Source organism: Apus apus, chromosome 1 (genome assembly GCF_020740795.1).
Source record: "Apus apus isolate bApuApu2 chromosome 1, bApuApu2.pri.cur, whole genome shotgun sequence".
NCBI classification, from domain to species: Eukaryota; Metazoa; Chordata; class Aves; order Apodiformes; family Apodidae; genus Apus; species Apus apus.
Window position 1 is genome coordinate 100407381 of NC_067282.1, and position 20086 is coordinate 100427466.

At 40.5% G+C, this 20086-nt stretch overlaps 1 protein-coding gene across 11 annotated transcripts in view; it reads left to right on the plus strand.

The window, feature by feature from the left end:
* Positions 1–20086, plus strand: part of AGPAT3 (1-acylglycerol-3-phosphate O-acyltransferase 3) — a 92133-nt gene that overhangs the window by 64576 nt on the left and 7471 nt on the right. For 10 of the 11 annotated variants that reach the window (XM_051617363.1, XM_051617308.1, XM_051617346.1 and 7 more), the window contains 5 exons: positions 10087–10313; positions 14758–14927; positions 15133–15294; positions 17545–17698; positions 18165–18267. In XM_051617363.1, coding sequence (XP_051473323.1) covers positions 10136–10313; positions 14758–14927; positions 15133–15294; positions 17545–17698; positions 18165–18267 — 767 coding nt within the window. In that variant the 5' untranslated portion in view covers positions 10087–10135. Of the gene's footprint in view, positions 1–4946; positions 4970–10086; positions 10314–14757; positions 14928–15132; positions 15295–17544; positions 17699–18164; positions 18268–20086 lie in introns of those variants that run through there. The other variant, XM_051617377.1, reaches the window with a different exon arrangement.

Genomic DNA, 20086 nt, shown 5'->3' on the forward strand with positions numbered 1-20086 from the left:
TGTTTGCTTTAAGAACAGAAGTCTATTATAAGGGAAAAAACCCAACAAGACAGAATTATCAGGGAAAGTCTGGCCCCATTTAAAATTCAGAGGCCTCATTTTCCACCTGTTTTTTATTCGGAGATTGCAAGAAGCTCTTTCCTTTTTTGACTCCCAGTTGGGTTTTTAACTTAGAATAAACTACTCGAAATGAAGAAAATAGTCTCACTACACCTGCTAGCTCTATCAAAACCAGAAGTAATTAAGGCAAAAAGTCTTTCTTCACAAGAGGAATTGAAATTGCTTATGTTTAAGGGTAAAATGTCAGCATCAGCATTTGCTCCATGGAAAAGGCTGAAAATAATAGAGCTGCTAGGTGCACAGAGGGATTTTTCTGGTGGTTAAATCTTGACTTAACCTTCAGTCAGATAGGGCAAAAGTTGTGAGGTCTTCAAATTAGTAAAGTGCTGTTGCTTTTGGCTATATTGAGTCAAAGGGCATTGTTCAAATGCCTGTTAAACACTTAGAGGCTTGGAACATTGACCACTTCTCTAGGAAGTGGGAAGAATTACTTTTTCTCTGTCCTTTTTTTGAAAGAGTATAATATAAACTGTTAATTTTAACTTTCTGTTACTCTGTACTTGATACACTATGTCTTGGTTCAGCAGGAAAGATTAATTGGCATCAGTTACTTTTGCAGAGAAGGGAGAAACTTGATATTGTTGCTACGTTGCCTGAAAAAAGTAGGGTTCATGCTTCTGACAAAATGCAATTGCATAGATTTGTAAACTGCTGTGGGATGGAATAAATAATGAGCTGATGTCAGAAAAATACTGATTATAGCCAGTCCAGCCCTTTGACGTTACTTGTAAATAGTGGCATTTTCTACCTTCCACTTCCCAACCTTTCCCTGATTATAATACTAATTTTCTATGTTCCATTTCCTTCCAAATACTGGCATAACTAATGGGTTACAATGAAATCCTGTCAGACCTAAAACTTCTACCCTGGAAACTGCTGGTATCTCCTGTGCATATTATAGGTGTATTTTATTTTTATATATATATACACATGTACACACACTACGGAAGTTATTTTTATATGTTTATTTATATATTATACATCAGATTATTTATATTCATAAACAAAGTGATTTTCAAAACCATGCATATGTGAAATTATGCCCTACAGTACTGAGACCTGTTGGTAGCTGAAGATCTTTGGGTGTGCCAGTACAGTGGCTAAGCCACCAAATCTACAAGACCTCCAGAGCATCCACAGCATGAGCTGTAAACCTGACAGCACAAACCCTCTGTCCCCCTCCTTCCAGGTGGAAGCATGTGGCTTCCTGCTCCCCTACCCAGGAAGACAGAGGGAGAGACCCCAGGTCTGGGGTTCTCTGTCATGGGAAGACAGAGATTTTCCAGCTTTGGCCACAGGAGTGGGCATATGTTTTTTCAGCCATTTAATCCCACTGCTGCATAGTGGAGAAGTATTTTACATCCTTTCCTTTTTGTGAGAGAAGGTTGGTCTCTCAGCTCCTCCTGAGGCTTAAGGAAGAGGTGGCTATGGGGCTATCGGACCAGATCTCGGTGGATGGTTGTGTGCTGTTGCCCCACTCTGTCCACCCTGCACTTTGGCCAGATGAGGCCCAGAAACCTTAAAGCCACACCAGTGTGACACTACACACAGACAAATAAGTCACAGCTTAGACAGCAGCAGAGAGCGTAAGCAACACAAGCAAGTGGGCAATCAACAGATGCCTGTGGGGTTATGCTTTTATATCTGCAACATCCTGAACCCTTATGTTATCATTAGGGAAAAGATTTCCCATGCCTGCAGTGTAATTTTGGGAGTAAGTCAGAAGCATGCAGATACTGTCATTACTAGAGTTTTCTTGGCTTATTTTTCATGACAAGCACTCAAAACTGCTTAAATGTCTTGTGGTGCTGGTGGTGATTTCGTTCATTACAAGCTCAATGGTTAAATGTTGTGTGAGCTGCAGCAACCTCCATCTGGCTGTTGGGTCTCTCAACCATCCCCTTGTGTGTGGGGGTAAAGAGATGCCCAGTGTTTACTGAAGATGCCACAGAAGTCCTTTCTGATTTTCAAAATGAGGCTAATTGTATGCCATGTAGAACAAGTTAAGTTATGGGTTTCTTGTGTTGTTTTTTTTTTTTCTCTTGATAGTTCCAGGAAAGAAATTGAGCTGAAATGCTTGCAGTTGGGTAAATATTTGTAATCAGTTATATTTAAGTTTAGGACAAGGTTTATTAAGGCTATGCTTTACAAGGGTTTTCCCATGTTTCTGTAAATATGCATATACCCACAAAAGTATCTATGAGAACTGAGGTAAACTAGCAGAACTTGCAAATTATTATCTAATCTGAATTTACTATGCAATTAAGGTTTTTCAATTATAGCTTTAGGAAAAATAAACTTTACGTGTTTATACTGAAGCAACAGTGCCAGACTGCAGACCAAGTGATGACAAATGGCATGTGTGTATACAGGGGAGAAATAGCACACAAACACCTACAAGCAGTGGCAAGTGACATACCATAATAGAAACTATGCTAAGTTTACTAAACTGTAAGGCATTGTTTGACTTCTGAAAAGCAAGTTACATGCATGCGCAGCCAGGTCTTGAAGCAGTGAGACTCCTTCACTGGAAAGTTCAACAGAGAATCCTGCTGTGTCTTTCAAGTCCAGTGAGGCTGTTCTGTGGAAAAAATCTCCTGTCAGCCTAGTCCAGTGTTACTCTGCTGTGACACTGATATTGTCTGGGCTGGTTTTACCCACCAGAATCTCTCTAGTTTCCCTGTTGTGAGTGGAAAACCCTTATGAAAATACTATTGTTCTTGACATTGGCTTTTGCAGTGAGGGAGGTTTCTCAAGCAGTTCTGCTCCTTTGTGTTGGTTGCCTTGCAGCCAGCATATTCCTAAGCAAGTCAGGATTCATTTTGGTTGTCTGATCCATTTCTTTAAATAGAGGCCATGTTAACTGGCTGTGAGTGCTGAGGAGAAATTGAGTTTGTGCATGCTTACTCTTTTTTTTTTTCCGCATGTGCCAAGTACAATAAAAGGAAATGGCTTAAATTAAATTTGGAAAATAGCAATTTTATTATTTCTTGTGTTTCTGGCTGTAACATTGTAGCAACAGGTTAGAAAAATACGCCTCTGGTAAAGATGAAATGATAAGCACAGTGCTTTCCACAGCTGGCGAGGAGGCTTTATCATGTCAGTAACACTTACATTAAGGTGGGGAAGAGGGAAAACTACCCCTGGGTTGCAGTGATATGTAGTATCAAGTGCTGTTTTATACCCTCCTGATTCCATCAAGTTGATTGAATGTTTTTCTTTGCTTTGTTTATATATTCTGTGGTCTCCTGACTACAAAATAAACAGTTAAACAACTGGTTATCTTTATTTATTGTTTTTTTAGAGCAACCCGTATCTTGATATGAAACTGCCCCACATATAGAGTCCCAATAGGGATGCTCTTCTTAGGCTTGGGAAGTGGGTGTTGCTGTATCAAGAAGCCCTCTGAGCACAGAGGCCTCACCACAGTGTGGCCATGTCCTCGTGAGGCGTTTGTGGAGTGAAGGGGTGACTTTCTGTGGCCACTCCTCAGTGGGGCCCTCTGATACACAGAAATTATTCACACATAGTTTATTTTGTTAACTATTCTCTCCTAAAGTTTAATTGGTAAATCTACAGTCTTTTCATAATAAAATTAAAGATTTATGGAGTGAAGGAGGCATGAAGAGTGACTAGTGTTTCAGTTGAGGATACGTGCTCCTCACGTATGTGTCATTTTTCTGAGTGACCATCACATCATGCTCACTTCACCTATGGCAGAAGAAAATGAAATTACTTCTTCAGGACCTCTCATTCTGTATGCCTGTTAAATTACGATGAATGCAAGAGCAATGTGCAGTTTTTTGTTGTTCTGGCTTGTTTTTTTTTTAGCTGTGAAGTATTTGAATCTCATCAGGATGACAAGTCAAACAAAAGGTATTTGATCAAAAATAAACTAATCTCATAAAAAAATCTCTATAGATACTGAGTCAAACCTATTGACACTAGTGGAAGTTTCTAAATGGACTTTAAATCAAGACCAAAATGATGAATGTATTTCAGACAGGTCTTGACCTCTGTATGAACTGGCTATGGTGCTGTTTCTAAGCCAAAATTGATAACATTTCAAGAAATACGTTGTCATCTAACTTCATGAAGGTAATTCAGTAACATTTTTTTCTTTTCAAGATCAGATTCCTAGTTCTCACAACTCAGAAACAAATTTTCTTCTTTGTGACCTACGTTTGTCTTAAGGTCCTCTTCCATACACTTCTATTTTAGAAATTCATGACAAATAGGATTTTTAATGAACTCTGAATCAGCCTTGCATTTCACCGAGGGATATGTAGGGAACTTAGGCCTGTATTGTAGGAGAAAGTAAGATAATATTCCTGTCATGCTTAGGTTTAAAAGGCCAGGTCTGTTGTAGACAGTTTGTAATGCTGTGTGGGATGTAATTGAATAGCTGTCTATTTTTACAGCATGTCTGGAGAATCCTTAGTACAGACTGTTCAAATGGGTACCAAAACCATTGTTACACCTTATTTCTTTTTATTTGCTTATTAGCTATACTGACTCACTGCTTTTGAGCTAAGCTATGTTTTCTAGCTTACTTAAGCAGCTGTCATTGCCAGTGGCTCTTCTAAAACTATTCTTCTAAAATAAATCAGGCCTGAGTGGAGACTGCTTTTAGTGAGGCCATGGCAAAATGGGCAGGAGCCTCAAGCTGCTTTTTTGAAGTCTAGGGCAAAGCCCTGGCGAAATACTCTGTCTTCTGGTTTTGTGTGGCTTCTGCATCATGTGGGTCAGGCACCCAGGTTCCTCATCCCAAAAGGAGATGTGGTACAATGCAAGAAGTGGAAGACCATCGATTATCTGCTTTCCTCCTGAGTATTTTCCTATATCACAGGTAATTGCTTTGAATTATCATTACACTTCTAAAGCTGAATAGTCACTGCATGTTTGTCTTTTAGCTAGAAAAGCATTGTATATTCTGCAAGGAAAATTTGTTAGAGGTAGCTGAGATAATTACTTGTATAATTATTGAAAGCAACTTGTAAGATGGTAAAAATGTTTTTGTGTGGCATGTCTCAGAAATGTCCAGGAAAATAATCTGCTGTCCCTGTGGCAATGTAATACTTCTGAGGAATGCTAGAAAAAACAGACCAGGACCTGTAATTTTATTTATCTACCAAACAAGTATAGGCAGTGGCATCGAAAGCTTTTCCTTCACATCTCTGCTTTCACTGTTGGGAAGCTGGTTAGTATTCTTGGGTTTTCTCATCTCATTTGGGGGCATGAAGGAAAAGATGCTTATGCTAGTGATTTTCATAGGTGCCTTTAAAAGAAAAGTAGCCTGAGTCAGGTCATCAGAAAAATCTGGAAGATAGAAAGTATACTGAGGAAAAAAAGGCTTTCTTCAGCTCCTGGCTGCTGCTGTTTATACCTGTCCTCCTCATAAACATGAACCAGCTAATGGAACAGATAATTCTCACTTTTAATAAAAAAATAGTTTTAAATTTTCTTTGTGTTTTTTCTGTGAGCAGTTTATAGAATTCTGAAAAATGGTTGTGAAAATTTTGATGAGATAGGGCCAACAAAATGCCTTTTTGTACTGCTTCTGACTTGCAAGATTATTCTCTTTTCTTCATAGACAGGGTTTATCAAGTTTATGCAGACATCAAGGAGGCTTACAAAGCTCAGTCTGAAAAAGATAGTGTTCTAAAATATGTTGGTAAAAGGTAGAATACAGTATCATGAGGGTTTCACTCAAATCCTTACCTAGCAAAAATGTGATGAGGTAGATCAAATACCAGAATTCAGGGCAGGGCAACACGTCAGAGCAAAAGATATCTGTAATTAGTTTCATGAGTGGAGATAAATATGATATGGTAGATCAGAAGCAGGGAGATGGCAGCAGCATGCTCAGAAAAACTGAAGGCAAAAGGCTAGAGATACAAGTACCGGCTGCCCCAGTTTTTTTGTTGTCAAACACATTCCGACTGGGTTGTAATATTGGAATCAGTGGACCAGTTTCTAGTTTTGTGCTCATATTCATGCAAACTTCATGAACTTTGGAGGCATTATGAACATTACAGCAATAAATTAATTTAAACCTGGAGTTGAACTGGAAATACTATAGTACAGAATTATTAATGGCTGAATTTTTTGTTTTGAGTTCATAAATAACTACATTTTCAGGAAGTGGGAGTAATGAGCTTAGTGCATCTTGTGCATCTGCTTTTTTAACCTGATTTCTTAACAAAATGAGGCTGTCTCTGTCATTCTTGTTTCTGATGGCTTTTGAACTTGACACATTTCAGCAACATTTAACAGAGAGGCAAAAGTCTCAAAGCAGTATAATCATTGGAACTGTCATGAATGTAGATAGCTGGGTGAAGGAAAGAAGTTGGATTCCTCCTTGTATTGAGAGACACATAGTATCTTTTGGATACCAGAGAATTCATGTGAACACGGAGCCTGAAGACACAACTCAGGAAAGCTGTGGGACATCTGCCTCTTTGCCCTTTACTTGAGAGGTATATAAATAAGGGAGGGAGCCCAGAAGGATGCAAAACATTGAAGAATCTGTTTCATCAAAGAATATAGAGACCAATACATTGGGGAAAGGTCTCTGACTTAATGAGAGTTTGGTTTAAGCTGGATGTTAAGCTCAGGCTGTCCTGCAGCATGGCTGTGGAAAGGAGGCACTTGGCGAGAATGTGAAAGCAGGGGGAGTACTCCAGTTGCCCTAAGTTCTCAGTGTGGTTGCACAGGAGGAAATGAGGCTTTTGTGGTGAAAGGTCCACGCTGTGAAGTTACAGGGTACTTTAGGAAAAGTAGAGAGAAAAAAAGATTTTACCAGCAAGTCTTCGAATGTGCACATGATATGGGTATACTTTAAAAGAGAAAAAATGAATAGTGCTGAAACTTGCTGTCTTAAGCTAGGGCAGATGTTTCCTTTCTAGACACTTCATTTAGCTGATCTTAATATGTGTGTCAGAAGCAGAAGTGTTGCTTCTCCTCATTCCAGGAAATGCTGATTTCCCCATCTTCTCTCCAGGCTTGACTGCGGGTGGAAATCAGCAAAACAGCTGATGATTGCCCTTTGCCTCTTGGCCTGTCCCTGAATTACCTGGCTGTCCTATATGGGCAAGAGTGCAGAAAAGTAAAGAATTCCTGGGTTAAGTTTAACTTCTAATTATCTTAAAAGGCAAATACAGTTAAGTGAGGGGTTGACAAAATAGACACTGGCAGATTCTGTATCCAGCATTGAAACTGAAAGGATCAGACAACAAGACTGACCCTGTCCATTTTAAGAGGAAGTAGATATAAACCATCCGTGTTTTACGGAGCAGTTGGGCAAATGCTGTCCTTGAAGGGTGTTAGAGAGGAGCCATCTATGCTTTGACATGCTTTCTCTTTACCCTGCAGCAATACTGGTAAGTCTGGCAGTCCCTTGATGCCCAGGGATGCAGTGAGCCCAGGTGTTGGTGCATGAGGAGACTGTAACATCTCACCTGTCAGAGCCATGGAGGCCTGGAGTCCTGCCAGAGTGAGATGGTGCCACCGTACAGGGCACGGCACCGGTACATGGTGATGGATCCTGTTTTCTATTCATAACAAAGCTGGAGAAGCAACATGCTGCAATGTTTCCAGCGCTCTATCTGATAAAAAAGGATGTGTCCTTTTGGGTCTGTAATATGGTAATGTCCTTTCAAGGGGACAGACCAGAGTGCTTCAGACTTTGTTCAAAGCAAAGAGGCCAACCTTTTTATTTTGAGGCTAATACTTGACATTTTCTGTTCTTCCTCATGCCATTTGTATGTGCTTTGGGTCCTTGTCCGGAAGGAGCCAAGCTGTGAATTGTGAGGCAAGTAAGTACCGGTCTAATGACTATAATAGACATGGTCATCAGCAAAGCTGCTTGCACAAGGCTGTGCAGAAGCCAAGTAGGGATTAAAAAAATAGCTGAGGGGGGGCAGTGGGGAGGGAGATTGCTCTTTTCTGGTTTGAACTGTTTTTTGAGAGAAACCAGATGAAGAAAATTACTCTTATCTTGGAAGTAAAGAACTTGGTGTTTAATGTTTGGTGATACTTAATACAATGACTTGAAGAACATGAGAGTGGAAAAGATAAATGAGCCTGTTGCTGTGTTAGGGAGCCAAACACTGAATGCCCTGCCTAACTCTCATATGGTATGTGTGAACACTGATGCAGTGTTTTGCCTGTACGAGACCCTTGCGGGGGGGAGGAGGATGACAGAGGGCTCCACTTGTCTTTTTGAACGCAAGTCTGCTTCCCAACAGCTGTTTGTAAATGAATTTATTAGTGGGAGCAATGTTTCTGTTCTTACAGGAAAACACTGGGAGAATTTAGGTTATTCATCATAAGCGTCAATATCTCCTTGTTCAACTTGCTTTACTTTGTTTTCTTGTGGTAGGCACAATAGTGGCTCTATTGAAACAGACTTTTTTTTGGTCTGTAATGTGCTTCTGAAGTAGGTAGATTACTAATGATGCAAATAGATTTGAATTGTGCAGAAACTGTGCCTTAAAAGGCGGTACCTGATTTGTAGAAGAGATGGTAGAAAAAAAGCTTTCACAAGCAAAACTGCTGTTGAGTTTTATAAATAGTACCGCACTGTAAGCAGATGGCAAATGAAAATGGTTTGGTTCCTCACAGCTGGCAGATACTTTATCTTTGGGCATCGGGAATTCTGCATCACCTTCACATGCTAGACTTGTCAGAAGTATTTGTTACCATCTACTGGTTGTTCTGGTTATTTGCAACACTGGCAAAGACAGCATATTGGCTGTGGCAGAATGGTAGGGTCATGTGTTTATTTTTTGGGCGAGACATTGAGGCTGTAGCTCGACATCCTGGTTGGTCTAGTTATAGGGCTTCTAGTTCCTAGTGGGTCAAAAAGGCCAGGGCCAGGTAATGCAGGGTATGGAATAAACTCAGTGTGATGGCTTGTTAAATTTATTTTGTTAGGTTAACTGTACTGGCAGAATTTGTATTGGATCAGACTTGCCTGTCTAAGCTACTGTGACTTTCTGCTCGCTGCTACATCACCCGTCTTCCGGCACCTGGTATAAATTTAGCACATGCTCCAGGTTAAGTGCTCTGGCTACTTCAGTAGAATGAAGGTTCTGCGCCAAAGCCCTTTCCAGATCAAGTTTGTGCTGCTACATAGCCTAAGGTTTTTCTGTTATTTTACTTCCCCTGCCACACCTACACTGACTGGTGTATTTTACCATGGAACTGTAGCTTGGCAAAATGAGGAGTTACTAAACTTGCTGGAATATGGGTTTTGGATGTGGAAGTACTTAATTTCCATTTCCATGACTTAGTGTTTGCCAGACTGATGCACTGTGTGACTTTTCATCCCAAAATTAACTGCAGGATTAAGAACCTGCTCCCCAGGTGGATTGTTGCACTCTTCTAGCCAAAGCAAATGCTTAACAAAGTCCTGTAGCTCCCAGCAGCTCTTGCTCGGTGCTTGTTTGGGGGAAGTGTGTACAGAGCAGTGGCTTTAAAGGCAGACCAGGCAGGCATTGGTTCGTTTACAGAGCTCCAGAGGCTCCACATGCAATTTGTTTGTTTCGGGGGGCTGAGGCTTCTGTTGCAGTTGAAGGACCCCTGAAGGTGCAGCAGTCACCATGCAGCTTGTTCACCAATTGGGGTTCGACATCACTGTGAGTGCAGGGCTCTGTGTTCTTCCAGCATAAGTCCAATTATATGATCTTGGTTTGAAGAGAGGTGTGAGATTCATCTTCAGCAGACAATAATCTTCTTAGTGGGCTGAAAATTGCAAATAATGATTCCTTCCTATTTTTAGAAGTTATTGGCACCATCAGCGGTGATGGTGAAGACTAGAATGGGGCAGGCTTGGAAAGCAGAGCGTTGATTGGACTGTGTTCCTGTTGCTGAAGCTATATGGACTGTTCCAGGGCTCTTGCTTTGTCCTCCCTCAGGGTTTCTAAATCTAGTCTCCATTTGATTCTTTTCTTTCTCTTTCAGGACAATTATTCTGAGTGACGGCCCTTGCAAGCGCTACTGAGTGGTTATCATGGGCTTCATTGCCTTTCTGAAGACCCAGTTCATAGTTCACCTCCTCATTGGGTTCGTCTTTGTTGTGAGTGGACTGATCATTAACTTCATTCAACTATGCACGCTAGTCCTCTGGCCCATAAACAAGCAGTTTTATCGACGAATAAACTGTCGCCTTGCCTATTCGCTTTGGAGCCGTGAGTATGCTTGAATGGGATGGGAGGGCTGGGCTGGGCACTGATTTTTTTGTTTCTCTTTTTGTTAGTTGAAGACAAAATATACACACACACATATATGTATACACACACAGACAGAAGAAAGAGAGAAATGATAAGTTAGATGCACTCTTTCAGAGCAGTGCAAAGCAGCCATATTTTTTGAAATATTGGAAAAACATACAAAAGTCAAGGGACTGATACATATTATCAGTCTATTAAAGAAGCAGAGCTCCTCCCCACCCCCAACCCTATTCTGACTGTCTCCTTTAGCATCAGAGCCTGTGCTAAATGATGGGGAAGGGGGAATTCACAGAGACTGCTTTGGGTATTGAGCATACGTGTGATATTGACTACTTAGGAGCCCAAGTCGACTGTGTGGTTTGCAGAGAGATGTCTCTCTTGAAGTATCTAGTGTAGATGACTCTACAGCTGAATTGTGTGACAGCTTCAGAGTCCTCTTACACCCTACAGTGTCCATCTGTGACTCCAGTGTCTCCTCTTGTGAACAATTTGTCACTCTTCTTCTACCCATGGGACAGTTCTACAGTGAGTGCAGCTGCTTTGCTCTTTGCTTTCAGATCTTTGCAAAAGTTCCTCTCTGTGGGTGGCTTTTTTCCCCTCATACAGTTTAAGAAGGGATTAGATTTCTGAAATTAATATTTAGAGGGCTCCTTAGTCCAAATGTCACCTCCTGTTTCAGCAATGAATCATCTAATTTGTTTCCCATGCCCTCCCAGTATGCACGGCTACTTTACCTTAGTGCTCAGCTCAGCATCCAACTCCCACTTCGGGTAAATGAGTCATCTAAATGAGTACTTAAATTACCATTGAGTGGTCCACTACAGGCACCCACATTTCTTAAATCATTGATATGAAGTACTCCCAACAAAAACTCTCTAAAGTATCTAGCTCGGTTTCTTTTTAAGATGCTGTCCTTGTCTTTCCTATGCTTTTTGTCCTACCTATTGAGAATGTTGTCTGAGAAGCACAGGAGAAAAGAAATTAGAGAGCAGCAGGCAAACTGTCAGGAGAAAAGGTATTGTAATGGAAGAACTTATGGGTAAAAACTTCAAAATTAGTTTGGTTGGAGGGGAGTTGAGGTATATGGGTTTATTTTTGTTGTTGGCTTGCAAGAATTTCTCAGTGTGCTTTTAATAATCTGCAGTCGGGTCTTGTTCAGAAAACTACTGTTACACTCATAGTCTGATTTTTCTGAGGATATGAACTGCTTGTGCCTCTAAGGCCTGTAGGGTCAGACACTTGCTTTCTACAAGTTAGCATTGTGCATGGAAAAATCATGTTTTAAATGCTTATGTATTGTATCTCGTATACACTGGAAATAACCTACACTGCTGTTGAAAAAGGTTTAGAGAAGCCAAGCAGATAATTTGCTTGTACCTAGGACAACCCCTTGTGTATAGCCTATTATAAATTAAATGTTTAAGAAATTAAGCTATGAACATCAATGTAAAAGTTATATGGGAGTGCTGATGTGCTGATGCTCTGTAATGGAAGAGCTGACAGAATATGCACTTCAGTTGTAATTTATAACAAATTAGGCCATGTAAATGCAGCAGTTCAGATGTTGCCATTCATCATGAAATGTATTTTGTTATGTGGGAGCCTTTTGCTAATGAACCTGTAGGTTGATGTTTTGTTCCAGATGCTATGTTTTGCCCACTTACTCCAAGCTGTTTACTTTTAGGCTGAGGGTGTTCATATCAGAGCTGTCTGGAACAGAATCTGCTGTGCCTGCCTGTTAGAGGATGGATGTGCAGGGATAGATACACTGGTGATTGTGCTATATATTACAGCCTACTGAAAACCAGGCTCCAGTCTTGTGATATCTCTTCTTAAATACATAAAGCACAGCTTCAGAAGGGGATGGAGATAGACTCTCTCCAGTGTTCATGGCAGATGTTTGGGGAAAAAAAACCCCACATCTGTTGGAGTCTTGCCTCAGTATAAACCCTTTACAGCACATGTCATTGATGACGGGTAGTCTGTTCTTCAAACTCTCCTACATCAGCTCCTTTCAGATGACTCATGCCTTTTGATAGCACAGCCCATTTGATTTAGTCTGGTTGCAAAAATAATCTCTCAAATATTAGTTTTTTTAACTGAGGGGGGTGCACTGTGCCTCTTGCTTGTTTTGTTTGCAGGTAGAGGCTGCAAGCCTGCCTGCTTTGGTGTGTGGGAACCCTGGCCACAGGAGGGAGGTTGTTGTAGCAAGCAAGATGTTCCTTGTCTTCTGCAGGAAGTATCCTGAGCCATGCAAATGTTATCATCTCTTTGTTGAGAAGGATGGACTTGCTGTAGCACCAGCAGGATTGGTGTCACAGAAAGTAACTGTAACCCACACACCAGAAAAAAAGGAAATGAGCCCACTCCTGGTTATAATTACATCATTTATCAGTACACTTGTAAAGGACAATCTGTTGCTTCATATTAGTTCTCTGGCTCATCATCCCTCATCTCTCAGTACTGAAGTCTGGCAAATCTCTTAGCAAAGCTTCCTCCACTGTTTTACAGTGAATGGTACAAGAAATGCTCTGCAGAAAATCATCCACATCTGACTCTGCAGATTTTTTTTTTTCTGCATTAGAAGAAGAAACACACCCATTTTAATTTTATTTTTTATAAGAAATTGCAGCACCTTTAGCAGGTATTTGAGATGTTCCTCCTTCGTATATAGACAGCAGTGGAAAGGGAAAGTCATTCAGAGTATCACACTGAGTTTGGTACCGCTACTTCATTCTCCTGGCTGCCTGCTTGAAAGAGCATAGGAAGAGCATAGTAACTGAGGACACTCTTGGCTGTCCTCCTTCCCCTTTTACTGAGCCAGGATAACCAGAGCAAGAATGGTAAGGGATCACATCATTTGCGAAGAGACAAAGCTGGAAAGCAGTGATAGAAATCACCAGTTGGTATAAACGATTATTCTGCCTTTCCTCTGCTGTATTTCCAGTTGACCATGTTTACTGTCTCTTGATCAGCAAGTTGCATAACCTTGTAATGCCTCCAAATGAATGTCTTGAAAACGGCACACAGGAATAACCTGGTGGCTAAGTAGTCCTGTGGGAAATATAAGTGAAAAACATAATGTTAGAGAAGCTATATATCTTCAGAAGACCAGGATTGGTTTTCCTTATCGTTTACCCAAATACTCTATTTGCCTTCTCTCTGATGTGTTCTGAAATTGGAAACACTCTTATTTAGCACTATGGATAAATTACCTTGTTGTAATCCCAGAAGCCCTTGAGCAGGAAGGGGCTGCTCTGTTTTGCAAAACCAGGGCATCTTGATGGAAAACTGAAATACTGCATAGCAGAACCTGGTGTAGAGAACCGAGGGAGCACCTTTCAGTTTTTACCCTGCAATTTTGTTTCAGTAATGTAGGAAGAGTTGGACTTCTTAACTGCCGTATTTGTGCAACCAAATTTTGATTGCATCCGTATCTCATTGAAATGAGAAAGTAGCAATGACTACGGTTTGCATGGACACGAATTTTCCTACTGGGAAGTTGAACTGTTCTCGTACTTTTTATAGTTGTCCCACGATACAAGCAGTGCCTTCCATCTGCTTGGTTGTACACTAATGAGAGAAATAGGCTAACCATAGCAACTGCATTCAGTGCATACTGACTTTAAGTGGAAAGGTTGTTTCAAGATGTAAAAAAGGAAGAGCGGATAGCAAAGGAAATGTTCAGAGTAACAGAGATGCTGGGATACTGAGAAGCTGGAGAATATGCAGGAGAAAGGGCTCATTTTTTCTTCTGCAGTAAAAGAAAGACAATTTACCATTATTGGCTTTGCCCAGGTATTTTAATAAATTATCTTGATTCTGTACTACTTCTGACTCTGTTGCTGACCGTAATACAGAACAAATAAGAGTCCTGTGTTGTAATATGAAGATCTAATGCAGAAGATCTATTACACTGTATCCCTTTAAAAATCCTTTATTGGTCTGTTTACCTCCATAAAGCTTGTTTCATGTTGAGTAAAAGCATTAGGCTACATCTATGCATAATTTGTATTCCACCTGGGAGAAACTGTTCCCATTTAGTTGAGCAATCAACAGCTCAACTGTCTGTTTTCAGGCACTAAGTTTGGGGGTTTTTTTCTAGTAATCATGAAATTTCATATTCATAATATAATGCCCAAACTTGTCACTGCTAAAAACTCATTAAATGATTCATAATGCATATAACTAGTGCCCTAATTACCACTTAAGGATGGTGGTGTTATTTGTTCTATACATGTCTAAGCTTTCATTCCATCCCTGCTGGGTTGGATTGAAAAGGTGACAGTGGCGATGAGAGGCAGAAGGGACCAGGCACTGAGTGGGGCTGGAGATGAAACACTAAATGCTTTCTGTAGGTGGCACCCCTAACTCCTCTCTCCAACTTCATCCTGTTTGTCAGAGTTGGTAATGCTGCTGGAATGGTGGTCAGGCACAGAGTGCACCTTGTTCTCAGACGAGGCCACAGTGAACACATTTGGGAAAGAACATGTCATCATCATCTTGAATCACAACTTCGAAATCGACTTCTTATGTGGCTGGACTATGACAGAGCGCTTTGGAGTGCTAGGGGTATGTGAGGCCATGAGCTTTCCCTTCATCTGGAGGACTAAGGTCTGTTTAAAGCCTACCAAATACAGTACAGTTTCTTTGTATTTGAGTTTCCAGATGTAACTCCATCAGCTCTTCTTCATGTTAACTGTACTGTCTTTGTTTGATCTCATAGTACAAATCAGCGCATTACATTTTTTGATTGTTATTTCTATTTTTCTCCAAGAGTTCCAAAGTTCTTGCTAAGAAAGAACTACTATATGTGCCCCTAATTGGCTGGACATGGTACTTCCTTGAGATTGTTTTCTGCAAAAGGAAATGGGAAGAGGACAGAGATACGGTTATTGAAGGATTAAAACGTTTGTCTGATTATCCTGAATATATGTGGGTAAGTGTTGAGTTCTTCCTCTAGTACTGATTTCTAGAAATGAAATGGTGACGGACGTACTCATGTGGTACTGCAGCCTTATATATCAGGAGAAGGTTTGCTCACTGCTTTCTTCAAGTGTTGTCAAGGAACTGTGTGCTTCTTGAGGAGGTCTTTTGGGACATGCTGGTAAAGAGTACCAGTAGGTAGTGGAAGTATTTTGAGAAACAGTTCAGAAGCTTGCACAGATGATTAGAAACTTGACAATAATTTAAAAATCAGGCTTGTTTAATACCTGCTCAGTTTTGCCTGAACTGATTTTTAACTTTAAAAAAAAATAATAACAGCCAGTGTTTGACTACTATATCTATATAACTTTAAGCTAAATTTTCTGATGTAGGCTAAAAAGACACGCAAACAAAAAAGTCTCTTCTGGACAAGTGAGTGAATTTGGGTGGGAGGGATGCACAGACCATGTGAACTTTGATATGAAGTTATTGTTAGTATGTTCATTGGTTTGAGAAGTGACTGTTCTCCAAAGTCTATGAGAATATATGGCAAGCTTACATCTGTTTTTGCAGTCATGCTTTTCCTTTTTATTTTCATGTTATTTGAAGTCAAGGCTGAAACATCTATGATTCATTATGTGCAATGTTCTTAGATCTTAGAAAAGAAAAGAAAAAAGAAAAGACCCTGCCGATTACAAAATCTCAAGGCTGTACTTCAGTTGCAGACCTATACATTTTAATGATTCTACGATTGAGAACCAAGGACTAGTCTCTAGGGAAAACAGCTCAAAAATATAAATTCAAAACGTAGTTAGCATTGATTATTTAAATCAAGACTTCCTGCTTGGTAATTTAAATCGTGATTAAAATTGACTTGAGAGCATCGATTTCCTAATTTTTGTGCGTTCTAAATGCCACAGTTAGGGCTGTCTGCACAACCTTCTTTCGTGAGGTCTTTCTAATGTGCTGAAGCACAGTCCCTCCCTCACAGACTTTTTCCAGAAGGATCATTGCACTGTTAAGTAGAATTGGGTGAGAATTTTGTACAGAGGAAAGAGCTTGGATTGCAGACCAGGGTTGAGATTTTGGTGTTACACTCGGTGCCTTGTCCTTTTCTCACCACTCGGTGGTGATAGTTGCTCAGATTTTCATAATGAACATGCCCTCAAGGTCCAAATGAAGATTCCAGGACCGGCTCCCTTTCAGTGCACTCTGGCAGGTCTCATGTCTGGCTTCGTGGTTTTGCCATTCATTTAACTTGCCTTTTGTGGTGCACAGTAGGTGGATACGTAGAGGAAAAAGTCAAGCAACTGCAGTGCTGAGAAACAGCAGATGTATAGATGCATTCAACAAGTCTTTCCTTTGAATTGCAACATTACAACATTGCATGATAATGCTGTGAGAGAATAGTAGGAACCTTCCCTTTTCCCCCTCCATCGCTTGCTAGGGATGCAGAGGTTGGTGCAGTCAAATGCAGTAATGTTTTCCATTGCTGGCACAATGGGAATGATACCCACCTCTCAAAAAGGCCAGGCATAAACAAAAATTCACACTAGGGCCATCAGAAGGGCTTTGTTTCCCCTTTTCCTTTGCATTGCTTCTGATCTCTCTCTCAACTAGAACAGAAGCAATAGAGACTGAGGAAAGAGACTGATGTCTTGTGTTGCTTGAGGTCAGTATGGGAGTCTTTAATAGTCACTCAGGATACCACTGTCAGATCGGTGCCTTCCAAGATGAACAAGGGAAAGGTTTTTCGGGAAAGGACCTTATTTTTTTATGAATACAGCCTCTACAAATGCAAAAAAAAAAAGTCAGAAAAGCTTTCAGACAAACAAGTCTGTCTTCAGATGAGTAATTCTGGTACAGTACTAATTTTAAATGAGGTAGCTAGTGATCAATAAGTTTTTTCCTAAAGTGGTCACGTGCTGATACTCAGATTGCTTTTCCTGATTTGTAGATTAGTTCATCACCAGCCAGCCAAAACTTTCAGGGATTTTTCTCTTTTTTAAGTAAGTGTTTCAGGTATAACCATTTAGACTTGTTGTCACCTTAAATTTGGTACTGTTGTTGTTGGAGTTAATTATAATTTTAAATGAGTTGTGAGGTGGTGCTTATGCCTACTACGTGATGATCAAATGAGACAATTAAAGTGTGTGCACATGCATGGATGTATGTTTATTTTACACAAATATTCAGTATACTGCTTGCTTTCTTTTGATCTCAAAATGTCTTCTTTTTTTTGCCTTTTATCTTGTTGTACTAGTTTCTCTTGTATTGTGAAGGAACTCGTTTTACAGAGACCAAGCATCGTATCAGTATGGAGGTAGCGGAATCCAAGGGGTTACCTAAACTGAAATACCACCTGTTGCCCAGAACCAAAGGCTTCACCACTGCTGTCCAGTGTCTCAGGGGAACAGGTACTGGCAAGCTGCTACTCATTCTTTGCATTAATTGTAATGTGTTGCTTAGTATATGATGTGTAGCACCGTGTAGTATACTCTCTGGTTTATCATGTCCATTGCAATTAGTGAGTTGGCAGTGTTAAGCGTTCAACATGTCAGATGTTAGTTTGTGCCACATAATTATCCATAATTCTCAGGTATCAGTCTTAAAAAAATAATAAACCTTTCACGTATGTCATTGTTGCTTAGTTCATCAGGTTCTTTTGTGTTTTGATAACACGCATGCAACACAGATGAGAGTGTCAAGTGGCTGATACACAGAAATACAACATATAAACACAAAGTAGGGAAGGACTCTGCTACCTGACATCACAAATGCAAAGTGCTTGCACAAGCCCCTGTTGCTGTCTGATGCAAGGCTGCCAGCAATGTGGTTGCTAGAATTGCTGATATAACAGCCCTATTTTCTTTTTTGTAACAGTTTCAGCAGTGTATGATGTTACACTAAATTTCAGAGGAAACAAGAACCCGTCTTTGTTAGGAATTCTATATGGAAAGAAATACGAAGCAGATATGTGTGTAAGGTGAGCATATAATGATGGAGGTGAGCCCTAAGATGCATGCTTTGGCATGTTGAACTTTTTATTCAGATTTTACAGGGTAATGTCCTTTGCTGTAGCCCCCTTTTCCTTGTCCTTCAAGCTTCTCTGCTGGCTACAGAGACCTCCCCATTTCCCCCTTGCTTTAGTTGGCTTTCATGTGTGAGATCCCATGATATCACCTAGCAGGTCAGAGAGCACCGGGCAGACTTTTTAAGCCTGAGTATCACCATCTTGTCGTTTAGGGGTTTTCCCAAGTTTTGTGTAGTGAGGGCACTAGTCTGCATTTTTCCTTTCTCTTCTGGGAACAGAAAACCAGTTGTTCTGCCCTCTTCCCAGTCCCCTGCAAGCATATGCATAGTATAAATAGCTTGTCCAGCATGAGTAGCCTCTTGTAGTAAATGGTGTAAAGCTCCTTGCTGTGCCAGTTCCTCTCCTTCTCTCGTGTAATTTGGTTAGCAGATTAGAAGTTAAATAATGCTGAAATTCAGACATTGTATAATGAGGTGGTGCATTCCTCACACTCCTCATTACTTTTTTGACTGCAAGAGTAACTGCTGACACCTAACTCCATGCAGCACATACACACGTGCGTGCACACTTGCACATACTTTCTCTTTCTTGCTTTTTCCTTGTTGCCTTCTGCTTTAAAGGCTTCCATGTGATCATAAAAACTGCCACCCTTTCCTGTTCAATTTCTTCTTTTCCTCTTGTATGTTTGCACCTGACAAGCGACCTGGTTGTTCTTTCCAGTTCTTTTGCAGTTCACTTCTGCTTCTCTGGGGACTTCACCCACACTTTGGAAAACATTGCTACATTCTGGTGATGATTTTCATGTTTGGTTTTTGAAAGGAAGAACTAAAAAATAAGCCTTGTTAATTCCCCCCACACTGTCCCCTCTTATTGTGGTTCTGTGCATTGCAGCCATGTGGCACTGCCTCTGTATATTGCCCTTCTACAGGACAGATGTGTCTTGCCAGAACCTCCAAGGGTTAAAGACTTCGTAGGGAGTCACATTGATTATCCATTGTGTCAAGGTATAGCAGCAGCAGTTTTGTGAAAGAAATGCTAACCCAAGGGAGGCAAAGTGCTGCAGCCCTGGTGGGGAAGGGAAGGGAAGGACATGCATTCCAGTTCTGTTCTCAAATACTACAACTTCTACAACATTTTAGTCTTTGAGCTGGAAAGAAGGCTGCAAAGGTGATGGGGAAAGAGGGGGTAGCTTATTTGCAAGGGGTCTCATTGTGACTAGTTACACTTTCTGAACATACTCCTGATGAGGAGAGTAAACAAGACAACTTACCAGCTAGCAAAACAGCTGATCAGGTCATTGCCATCTGTAATTCCCTACCGATGGCAGACTCGTGGCATATCTAGCTAGATCTGGGATACACATATGTAGATGTACATCTCTATAACTATACACAGAAAAGCAGCTGCATTCAGTTAAATATCCTGTGGCTTCCTAATGGAGATTCCAGTTGCTTTTATTTGTTGGTGAAGTAGTGGGAAGAACAAGAGAAATGCAGTTCTCAGGAGTTGATAGAAGAGGTTTTAGCTCATAAAATTCTGTTGAGTGTGACATTGCAAGATAAAATTAATTGTACCCTATGAAAGAAACTAATGACTGTGTTCAGATAATTTTGATTTAAAATATGTTTGTGAACTGAATCAGCATTGTTTAGACACTTTTCTGCACTTGAGGTTTTTTTCTGTTTTGGAGTGGAAGCTATGAAAATAAGGGAAATATTTTTACAGATTTTTTGCTGAAAATTGAACGTGTCTTTAATGTGCCAGCAAGCTT